Source organism: Ammospiza caudacuta, chromosome 13 (genome assembly GCF_027887145.1).
Source record: "Ammospiza caudacuta isolate bAmmCau1 chromosome 13, bAmmCau1.pri, whole genome shotgun sequence".
In the NCBI taxonomy this organism is placed as follows: domain Eukaryota; kingdom Metazoa; phylum Chordata; class Aves; order Passeriformes; family Passerellidae; genus Ammospiza; species Ammospiza caudacuta.
This window is the reverse complement of record NC_080605.1, coordinates 14,197,608-14,208,936: the sequence shown is the minus strand read 5'-3', so window position 1 is coordinate 14,208,936 and position 11,329 is coordinate 14,197,608. Positions and strand designations below refer to the sequence as shown.

The 11,329-nt window shown below is 41.6% G+C and overlaps 1 protein-coding gene across 3 annotated transcripts in view; it reads right to left on the bottom strand.

The window, feature by feature from the left end:
• Positions 1 to 299: 299 nt before the first annotated feature.
• Positions 300 to 11,329, bottom strand: part of NUP93 (nucleoporin 93) — a 78,567-nt gene continuing 67,537 nt past the window's right edge. For all 3 annotated transcript variants that reach the window (XM_058813449.1, XM_058813452.1, XM_058813451.1), the window contains 9 exons: positions 11,127 to 11,253; positions 10,944 to 11,016; positions 10,572 to 10,616; positions 9,140 to 9,256; positions 8,397 to 8,515; positions 6,390 to 6,507; positions 5,935 to 6,018; positions 5,098 to 5,226; positions 300 to 536 (listed from right to left, as the gene is read on the bottom strand). In XM_058813449.1, the coding sequence (XP_058669432.1) occupies positions 426 to 536; positions 5,098 to 5,226; positions 5,935 to 6,018; positions 6,390 to 6,507; positions 8,397 to 8,515; positions 9,140 to 9,256; positions 10,572 to 10,616; positions 10,944 to 11,016; positions 11,127 to 11,253 (923 nt within the window). In that variant the 3' untranslated portion in view covers positions 300 to 425. The remainder of the gene's footprint in view (positions 537 to 5,097; positions 5,227 to 5,934; positions 6,019 to 6,389; positions 6,508 to 8,396; positions 8,516 to 9,139; positions 9,257 to 10,571; positions 10,617 to 10,943; positions 11,017 to 11,126; positions 11,254 to 11,329) is intronic.

The window sequence follows — 11,329 nt, the reverse complement described above, 5'->3', positions numbered from 1 at the left end:
GACTGATGGCAGTGTGTCACAGGGGGGACCGGGGCATCACACACATTTTCAACACTTAACATGCATCCAAAACCCCCTAAAGCTTCTCAGCTCCAAGTACATTTAGCAACAAATCAGAGTTTTCTTCTCCATATCCTCTTCTGCTATAAAATTCCTGTCCCTACTACAGAGCCATGATTTCTTTTTCTGCATAGCCTATTAACTAATTAAGAATAAATTTCTAAATGCAAACCAATTGAAAATAAAATTAATAACATAAAACCACAAGAATCGGTGAAAATTAAAATGTCAAAAACAAATATCAAAACCAAAGAAATTTATTTCTGTCAACAAAAATACAGAATACAAAAAATGACACTGGTCCCATGGGCCCTCTGAACGTACTAAAGACAGACACAGGCTGCTGCACCCCAGGCAAGCTGCTGCTAATTCATGAGGATCTCCATTTGCACCAGTCTTGCATTCGTGTCTCCTGATGTTCTGTATGGGATCATCCCAGCAAACATTATCAGTGCCCGAGCCTGAGACTGAAGTTGCTAAAAAAGAGAAAAACAAAGTACAGTTACTTTAGTATTAAAAAAAATACAATACTCTTCAAACAAACACATGTAATCTTTTCATCTCAGAGCTGCTCTCTAGAAAAGGAACCTCTGCATTTCAAAGAAAATCCAATTATTCCCTTTGCCAACCATTAAAAGCACGTCAAGTTACCCTTCTGCTTAAAAAATAATCCCATCTTATTTGAAAATACCTAAGAAAAAACATTTTCAGCAATGTGGGGCATTGCTGTACTGCAGCAATCTTGTAATTTCTGCATGAACTGGGCTTTCCCAGGGCAACAGGATTCCTTGCAACCTTGCAAAACATAAAGTTGATCCTGTTGAAATGCAGCATTATTGTTCTCAAAGCAGAAGTACTAGAAATGAATCAGAGATGCCCCACACACCTGGAGATCTCCAGCATCACCCTGCAGCAAACCAATCTCCTCAAAGGCTCTTCCTGCCAACAACACAATGAGAGCAGAGGCACCAAGCCCACTCAGACCTTTGCCCAAAGCAACCAAATCCCTTCTTGCACAGCAGAAGACTACAGAACAGCTGAAGGATTTCAGGAATAATTTGTTTCATTTGTTAAAACTGTTAATGAAGTAAAAGGAAAGTAATTTCAATAACTGGTAGGAGTCAAGAGAATACAGAAACCCCAAATCTTTGTAGAAAACTGTTCAGACTGCTTTGATTGCTAACAGGTGTTTCTTCTTAAATATTAAGCATCTCAGATTTACTGTACTGGAAGATCCAACTGTTCAAATCCTGCTTTCACCTACTGCCTTCAGGGAAAGCAAAAGGTTTTTTGGTTGCTGTTGGTGTGTGGATGGTAAATCTGAAAGCAGGAACTTACAAACTGAGAAGTGACTGAAGCCCATTCCATGGTTGGGCACTGTTATAAACACCAGGGTGATGTTAAACCAGTCTGTAATTCAACAGCCACAGAGAAACTGTGGAGGCTGATAATGGAAAAGATGTGAGAGTTTTCCCTGGACTGACCTAACTGCCAACATCTCCCAGGCCAGTTTCCTTCCCAAGCTGTCAGTCACCACCAGTGGACTGACAACTGGACAAGGTGGCCTGGAAATCACTCATTCTGCTCCTGTCAGTGTCTCCCAGCCTGCTCCCAAATGTGTCACACAGTGAGGCTGTGTAATTGTGTCTGAGCTGCTGCTTTTCAGTGGAGGTCAAAACAGGTGGTAGATGAAAAAAATAAAAGCTTGTCAAGGTGTCTGACTTTAAAGTTAAAGTATTAAGAGGCAAAAACTCTCACCATGACTAAGAAAGGTTGAGGAGGGGTGTGAGTTACTGTTCTCTTTACCTTTACAGGAGCAATGATACCAGAGCTGGTCTATTTTCAAAAATCAAACCAATACTTTGGGAAGAACAAACAGAGGTTTGCAGAGGTTAAGAGTGGCCTGGAGGGCTAGATGTTCTATTGGCTGTAATTACTTAATGAACATTACAGTTACTTGCAAATTTTAAATAAGACCATAGATAATTTAAAAAAAATTAATTCCATTCCATTCATGACCTAATTTTGCCAAGATAATGCCTTTGGGCTGCTGCAGAGAGTTCACCACCCCTGACTGGGGTGAGGAGCCTATGACTTTGCTGTCATGCACTCACAGCATCTGGGTCAGGGCTGTCACCACAGCCACAGTTTCCAGGACTGCAGGCTGGGCTCCCTGCAATCTCTGCCTGAAATCTGACAAAATGGATCAGGCCAAGTGGGACAGGACTTTGTTCCCTTATTCCCAAAACTAATTAATTATATACATAAAAGAAAAAATACCTAAAACAGCTTGGGTGATTTCATTCTGAAATAAACACAATGCAGAAATGCCAGCTCTGACCCCAAACCTGATCTTTTCTAGTCCACCTCCAAAGTGGGACAGGAGATGTTTTGCAGAGAGCATTACTGGGTTCAGGGGGCTCCAGCAGTTCTATTCTCCCTCCATCCTGCCAGGTCCTTGCTGTTCCTGCTGAAGTCCCACCCATGGCAGCAGGATCTTGCTCAGGGTGGGTTTGCAGAGCTGTGCTTGGCACCAGAGGGAGATTCAAGGGCTCTGATTTCCTCTCTGGGGATGCTGCTCCCTGCTATGTAGAATAAGCCTCAGAGTTACAAACAGTGACTATCTTTTCTTCTGATGAACAGAGGGATCTGAATGTGCCTGTTCTGATGGAGCTAAAGAAAAGCCAGGGATTTCAAAGACCTGTTCAAGGAAAGGTAATTTTTCACTTGCATTGTCTACTGGGCAATGTGTTAAAGCTTCTGAAAGGGTCTGATTTCCCCAGATTTGCTTCCCCAGAGAACATGGAAAAGCTGCCCTTCTCCAGGGAAGTTCAGGAGACAAATTCTTGTCATGCACAGCCTGCTGAAGCTCATGTCTGCCATCTCTGTCCAGGTGAATGAGGTTTTGCTGAAGGAACACCTCTCTCCCCACATCTGTAATGTCCTCATTTCTTCACACCACCAAAATTGCCTGAGTTGCCTCCCAACTGAAACAATCTAAATTCCCTGCTCCTGCAGTCTTGGAAGAAATTCTTCAGAGTAAGTAAAAAGGGCAACACATGGAAAGCCATTCTTACCCTACCTTCCATGTGCCCATGCCTGCTATGATTTTTGCACACACAAATCTTCAGGCAGACAGGAGCTACAGAGTGGTAGATTTTTCTCTTGTTAATCCTCCATTTGCAGATCTATGCTCCCTTTGTGACACTCCTGTCACACAGCTGTTCTCTTATCCCCTCCCTGACACAGAGGCAGTGGACACTTGTCCCCTCTGATGGCAAAGCACAGCTTGTACTGCACACAGTAGCCTGTGTGACTCAGAATCCCTGTGCTCCCTGCATCACTGCCACCCTGCTGCCATGAGATCCCATCACAGGGCCTGGAGCTTGATTAACAAAACTTGAAGCCTGAAATAAAGACAACTTTCAAGGGTTTTTAGCAGGGTACAACATCAGCTCATCTCAACAACTGTGATAACACAAGAGTGCAGAGCAGGTTTATGAAGTGGTGTCACACTGAGCACATTGTGGACATGATACAGTATCATGGTGGCCTCCTTCCACACAAACCTCTGCCAGTAAAGCTGCTAAACCAAATCAGCCCAGGGTACTCATCCTGAGCTGGCACCTGACAGCACTCCACCCCTATGGAAATGGTAAATCCTTCTACATGAGGCATAAGACTAAAATCACAACATCAAAACAACCAGCTCACTTGGAAAACAAGGAGCTAAGGCATTCTTTGCTCAGTGCCAACCTCCTGAAGACATACAGCAAGTAACAACAGATTGTGTCAGCCTGGGACTTCTTCCCACATGCAGGGTTTAAGGTGTGCACCCTTCTCCAGTGCTGCTGATCTGGAGTACAAGCACCCTTGTGAGGCAGGATTCCACAGCTCCTGTAGGCTGTGCCCCAACACAAAAGCTGTACCACTACCCAAGCCTTTTATTTTTCTATGTAATTTAAAATGCTCCTAAGACTTTTACCAATATTACAATTTACAGATCAAAGGCACTTCAGTAGCTGACTAAAGCCTGGAATAAAGCTGGCTATGGCCCAAGTTGGTTTTTCACTCTCAAAAGGAGTTGATATTTATTTTCTAATCTGTTAAGACAGGATGAATGGTTTGGCCTTGGTTTCAAGTGCCTGCAGTAGCTTTAACTTATTAAGAGTTACAAGACCAAAGATGGCTGGAATTAAGCTGTGAACCCTTCTGCTCAACCCCTCATGTTAGCAGGGGAGTGCTCACAAATCTGGCTGTGCCATTTAAATGCTGCCTATTCTGCAGCTTGCTGGAGGTGGAGGCTCCCATCAGTGGCTTGGGGAAATGCCTCTGCAGCAGCTGGAGCAGTGAACTGAAACCCACCGTGGTCATGCATTTCAACAGCAGCCAGAGTGCTGCAAGCTGCCCACTCCCTGCAGGGGCAGCAGAGCAATGCTGGCCATCACCAAGGGGAGGTGCTCCAGCATCTTGGTGTTTCACCCAGAAACACCTGGAAAATGTTGGCCTGCATCACTACAGAAGCAAGCTGAGGGGAAGAGTCAAGGAAGGCCCTTCTAGCAGAAATGGGCACTTGCTCAAATGACAGGAGTGGCAATCAGGTGCTTAAAAAGCAACAGCTCAGTTGGCAAGGCAGCAACATCAACATCCTAGAGACGCTGTAATGTTCCCATTTGCTTTACTATCGAAGAAGCAAAGCAGACACTTGTTTTCTCTTGATAGGAGATGAAAATTGATGTAATATCTCCATTAGCTCAATGTTATTTAAAGCAGTATCACACACTCAAGAATGGCTTAGGCTAAAAGGGACCTTAAAGATCATCCAGTTCCAACCTTTCCTTACACAAAGCTGAAGGCATCAGAGACCAGCCCTTGAGACTAAGTAACTGGACAAGCTTAGTAAACCAAGACTCTAAGTAACTGAGCAAGCCAAAACCAAGACCATTAGAGATTCCCAGTTACTTGAAGCCCAATCTCTTGAAACCAGCAGAACAGGATATAGGAAAACTTGTAAGACAGTGAGAATTCTATTCTTACCGAATCTCTGTCTTCCATTACCCGCTGGGGTCTGGCAGGAGTGGTTGGGCTTGTGCCTTTCATCCTCTTATACTTGGTGAATAAAATATTCATGGTTGCAAGCAGGACTTCAGATAAATTGTGCTTGATCTACACAAAGAAGGGGGAAAAAAGACACATTGCAACAAAAGGAGGTTGACAGAACCATGAGCCTTACTATACAGATTCCTGTAACAGTCAGAGGTGTGATGGTTACCCCTGCTATGACTGCACCATCCAGCAGAAACTCTACCCAGAGCTTTGAGACACACATGCCCAATGGCTGCACCTTCCTGGTTGATAGCAGCAGGTCAAATAAGACCCAAAGCACTCAAATACACACAACCACTGCCTAAAAAAGAAGTGTCACCCTCCAGTTAAAATAGTTCAAGAGCAGTAATGGCTTTCCACTATGCTTCATTTGCTAATGCACAAATATATTAATTCCTGTAATTCAGAGGGAAGGAAACACCCTACAAATGCTTAGTGACCATTAAGAGCACGGAAGAACTAAGCTACCAGCAAGTTAAAAGTTTTCAACATTCTGAATTCTTGAATAAAACTCAGTAAGTTCAGGGAGACTCACATCTGCAGATACTTTCTTCAAAATGGAGACAGGATTTCTGGGTACGGAATTCTAATGCTCAAAAGAGCAGCATTAAGAAGAAAAAGTTGCAAGCCAAGAGTATACTTGTATTAAATCAAAATAATCTCATCCTTCTTCTCTGCTAAAGAATAAGAATGATGAGATGACAAGGTTTTAAGATCCTTTTAACAAAGCCAAAGGCTTTAGGAAGCTGAACCCAAGACATGACTTACCTCATCGCTGAAATTCCGGAAGGCAGCGACTCTCTCCTTGACGCAATCCTGGCTAAGAGGTACAAGCTTCAGGCGCTCAATAATCTTCAAAAAGAAAAGCAGGAATCAGGACAGATAATCAGCATTCTATGTGCCAGATATTAATAAAGTGTGTTCTTGAAGTGTTAATGAAATGCTTCTGTTTCCATTCAAGAGAATTCATTTCATTGTCATTTACTGGTTTATCTCCTCACTTTGTTAAGCAACAGGAATATTTTGCTCAGTCTACAAAATCGCGACAGGAAGATCATCTTGTTTATCAAGCAACAGGGAAGAAACCCCTTTTTAAATTTCTATAACACTGCAGTCCCTCCTAACTCATTAAATTAAATTTTTAAAGTGATGTTATTTGAGACATTCTGGGCTTTCAAGGGCATTAGGAAGGCTACACTTCAAACAGAACTCTTAAAACTTACATCAAAGGCCCTGTCAACGTGACCAGCGTGATATTCATCAAAAAACGTGATTAAGTCTAGCAGAAGGTAGAACGTGGAGTCAATGGATTTCTTTGCACTTATCCCCTGCGCTTTGTACCTGAAAGAAATTGTGTTACAGTTTTATTGTGCAAAATGGCAACCATTTATAACTGTCCCCTTGCAATTCTTGGAAGTGGAGACATCAAACTCAAGGACAGAGGGCATTTAACAAAGGACAGCTTTCATTTTCCTTAACTGGGAGGCAGAATTTTCACAGGTTGTGGCTTTTTAAAAACACTGTTAATCACTTCCAGTTTTGCAAATCCAGCATTTGTTTCCTTTAAAATATTTACATTTCCCACATTCATGGGGAAACAGTGCCAGGCAGCAGAAACCCACAAGGCAAGCTCTGTAGCAGCATGTTTAACACGCTGCGTTACAACAGACAATCCTCCAGCACAACTGCCTGCTTCAGGCAAGAAGTTAAGACTTGAAAGATGGATTAAGAGCTCCTGCACACCCTCAGGAGCTACACTGGCTCTGGGATGAACTGGAGGGCTGCCTGCTCTCACTCCTAACCGCATAAGGGCACAAAGAAGCTGTTTCACCTTTTTGTTGGGTGTCTTCCCTGCTCCAAGAGCATCACAAAAACACACAGGAGGAATGCTGCATCCCTACAGCACTGTCATCAGGACAGTACACATGGAAAAGCCCTTTAAAAAGCCCTGTTAAAGTCTTACATTTAACTGGCAAGAAGATGTGCTACTCAGAACTGCTCTGGCTTTGCAATCACTCAGGTTTGCAGCTGTGAAGTGACACTATTGCACAGCAGTATTTAGTGGTTTCAGACAGATCAAAGAAATGTAGCAAAGCAAAAAAGCCCATTACAGCCTTTGCTGAAGCTTTAACTCCAGCCATAGATTTAATTCTCTTTAATGTCTGCCACCAAATCAGTCTCTCACCAAGTCAATACAGCACCAATTTTCACTTGATCCCAGCCTGCCCAAATGAAGCAAAGGCTGACTAGGAGTGACTGGCAAATGCCACTTGTCAAAAGAAGAAAGGCAAAGGGCTCTGATGGAAATCAATACATTTCTGTATTTGTCTTCCCAATTTCAAAGTGCCAGCAAGTGGGCTTGGTTTATTTTTATTCTCTTTGCAGCTCAATGGTTGATAAAAGCCAGTAAGGTATTTCTCACAGGAATCCACATTTTGCTATAGTAAAACACAGGAATTGTCCCTGGCAGCCACTGTGACAAGAAGAATTATTTAAAAAATATCATGGACATATTTTGCAACTACAGCTTTTCAGAATGAGGTTATTCCTCACTTTTAGCTGCTAATGAATCTTGAGCACTGATGTCTCTCAAGCACATACCCTAATTACTACAGAGACATGGCAGGGGACATTCCTTTCAGTTGCTTCCTTTCTTGCTGGACACCACACTGTACTTGGCATTAATATAACAGGCTGTGGAAATGAGGTGCACTGCTTGCATTAGCCACACACATTTCATCTTAAATACTCCCCTCCCTTTTTAGCCTTCATTAAAGCAACAGTTTTCAGACAGCTACCAAACTATTGTTACAACTCAGAATTACTGGGTTTGTAGATCTCTCTTAATACTATTTCAAACAAGTGAATTGCATGCAACAACTCAGCAACTCAGTTACAATATTTTGCCTTAAAAATAATATAAAACATACAATTCATGTATGTATTGCTCCTTAACAGACTCCATCTCCAGCTGGCAATCCTGATTCACCTACAGATAAAACTTCTTGTCAAATTTACCTGACCTGCCCCTGAAGATTTCTGGTTTCAGTACTGTAAGCCATCATGAGCAGGACAGGGTAAATTCTGACCCCTTCTTTGTCTTTCTAAATATACTGCTGTGGATGCCACAGTGCAGCCTGCAGAAACATGAGGAACTAACAGCCACAGCTCTGACAGTCCCAGGTGATGCTGAGGTGAATCACCCAGCCCTGCCCCTGCCTGAGCCTTACCTCTCAGCAATGGAATGGGCCATGTTCTTCAAACGCTCCTTGTTTGACTGGGGAGTGCTGATCTGGGGAACAACTGGACTGAGCAGCTTGTTCATCAGCTCTAAAACTTTGTCAGGGTTCTGTTGGCATTAAAGTTACACAAATAAAAGGAGCATGATGAAATGTGGTGTCTGAATCTCATTGAAAAAGCAGAAAAGTCTCATGCAGTGGTGCCTACTGCAAGCCCAGAGCCACTTCCCTCCCATAAAGAGTCAAGATCATATTAGCCACAAGCAACATAATGCTGCTCAGTCACAAGAAAAAGCATTTCCCCCCCGTTTTTCTCTAAAACAGTGGTTATGGTTGTATCCACCTCTATTTTCAAAGGAAACAAGAGTACTCAGTATAAAGACCAACAATTTTAGACTTCAGTTCAACATCTATGAAATTGGAAGAGTACACTCCAGGTAAATAACTGCACTAGATTGAATTAAATCATGCATGGGGCACTCTCTTCAAAAGAGCGCATTGATCAGGACCACAGTGTCCTAAATCAGAATCCCTGGAGTGCAATCCATCTGGATGTGCTAACTAAAACATCTCTCCATGCAGCCCATGGCTCTGTTCTTCCAGCAGCAGAAATAAACTGCTTGAATAAGGGCAATTCAATCTCCGAGATGAAATTTAACCTCCTAATCACAGGTAGACTGTTTGGAAGGAAAAAAGGTGAACCAAGTACACAAGGCAGCCCACAAAACATGTACCTTTGCAAGGTCATAGAGTTTTGCAGCTTCTTCAAACAATCCTTTATTTTCTGCTGCAGAAGCCACTTTGTTAATAATGGATTTTGTGTCACTTGTGAACTTGTCTATCACTCCAGGCTAAAGAGGTGAGACAAAAATGAAAAGAGAAAAGAGGAATCAGAAGGCTCAAACATTCCAGAATATTCTGTCAAGGCAATGAATATTTTACATGTTGGCTTATGATTGGAATAGCCTGTACATTTCCATGGGAATGTGCAAAAATGAGACATTAAAAATAGAATGAGCTCTTGCAAGAGGGACACTCTCCTATATGGAGTCAGCACTGAGACATCCTTGGTTTCTAATTCATTCAAAATGACCTAGATAAAATAACTCAGAGTTTGAGCTGTTAATTGCTGATGACACAGAGAATAAAACACAAAAGACTTCAGCACACAGCATTCCAAGGGCTCCAGGGATGCAGTTTGTTTATACTGGCACGATAGGTTGCCAGTGAAATCTCACACATATAAATGAAAGGGCAGAAGAATTTTAAAACAAATAATAAACATGTAGAATAAAAGAGATGAAAGAGTCAAGAATATCTGGAAATTACTGTAGTTGAGGATACAAAAATGAGACTATATCATCTAGAAGAATTTATCTTAAAGCTAAAATTGTTGCCCTAATCTTAAAATTAAGATGTAAATGATTCTGTAGTCTGCTTTACACAGAAATCTTCCAAAGTTGTCACAGCAAACAGAAAAACTTCATTGATTATCTAAAATTTTCATCATTTGCATGCACTCTCCTGTTTGCAGGTAAAACCTTAAGGTTTCCTTTATCTTCTGACTGTGTAATCTTACATTTCACTATTAGGAAACTGCTGTTTTACACTGGAAGTAAGATCTGTCACATCTAAAAAATGGCTGAACTTTGATCCAGTACTTACTCTCACCTGTATGAAGGTCAGATCAGCTGTGGCTATGCTTGTGGTCTGTTAGCCCTTGCTCCTTTAATTACAAGGATTTTTCAAGGACTGCAATACATTTCTTCTGTGAGATGAATGAGGATGTCATAAACCATTTTCATATGCACACCTCAGTTAACAGAACACTCTCACACACCCACTTAAACTAAACTCCATTTCCTGCTGGGAAGACAAAATTATGACCTCACTAAAGTTACCTGATGCCATTTGCTTCTTCAGTTACTGTCTAGAGGAACATAGTGTGCCCTGCAGTTCCTGACCTGCCTTTTGTTAGGGCAGGTCACAGATTATTCTGTAAAAGGATCTCATATTGGGAGAACTAGAATGTATTCAAACACAGTAATAATTTAGCTAGTGAAAAACAGAAAGAAGCAAAATAGCCTCATGACTACTTTGGAAATCATACATAGGAAATCACACATAGGTGGTACTTTTAATATAAAATATAAATTATGAACTCACCTTCCTACTACCATCCTTTTCCAGCTTTCCAAGAATCATGTCAAACTATATCCATGTAGAAGTAAAGTAAGAAAAAACAGGAAACAAAAATAGAGAGATCAATTAACATATTTCATAACATATTTATTAAGTACAAAGACACAGTCATGGAATGAAAAACAGTGACCAATATAAAAAGTATTTGTAACTAAATAACAGGCAAAAATATATGATTAAATGTCTTGAACGTAAGGCCATTGCAAGATCTTCTCTCATCTGGGTCTGCATCAGGCAGAAAGGACAGTCTTAGTCTGCTTACTCTGACTAATAAAGATTTTAGAGAAGAAGTGAAGTTCAGTTTAACTGAGGAAGGCAAAACGTGGCCAAACTCACCTCTCTGCTTTCAATTACTATTTCACTAACGCAACGCAAGAACATATTCTCTCCTTGGCTGTCCTTCTCGTTCCTATAAAACAGAGAGAGGGAGAAAGGTACTCCTGTTTCTGAGAACTTTCCAGATAAGAATAATGAAACAGTAATAATTAGGAGAATGGCTCAAGACATATTGGCTCCTACCTGAGAAAGTAAAAGTACTGCAGAGCTTCCCTTGGATCTGTTGATTCAAACTTACGGGTGTAAAGCATCAAAAGCCGCACAAAATTCAAACGTCTGACACCAGGAGGGTCACCAGCTTCATGGCTTACTGCAATGTCAGAAACAGCACTGTCAGAGAATCTAATGCCAGGAAAATGCTGATCTTCATCTCAAATTAGTCAGAA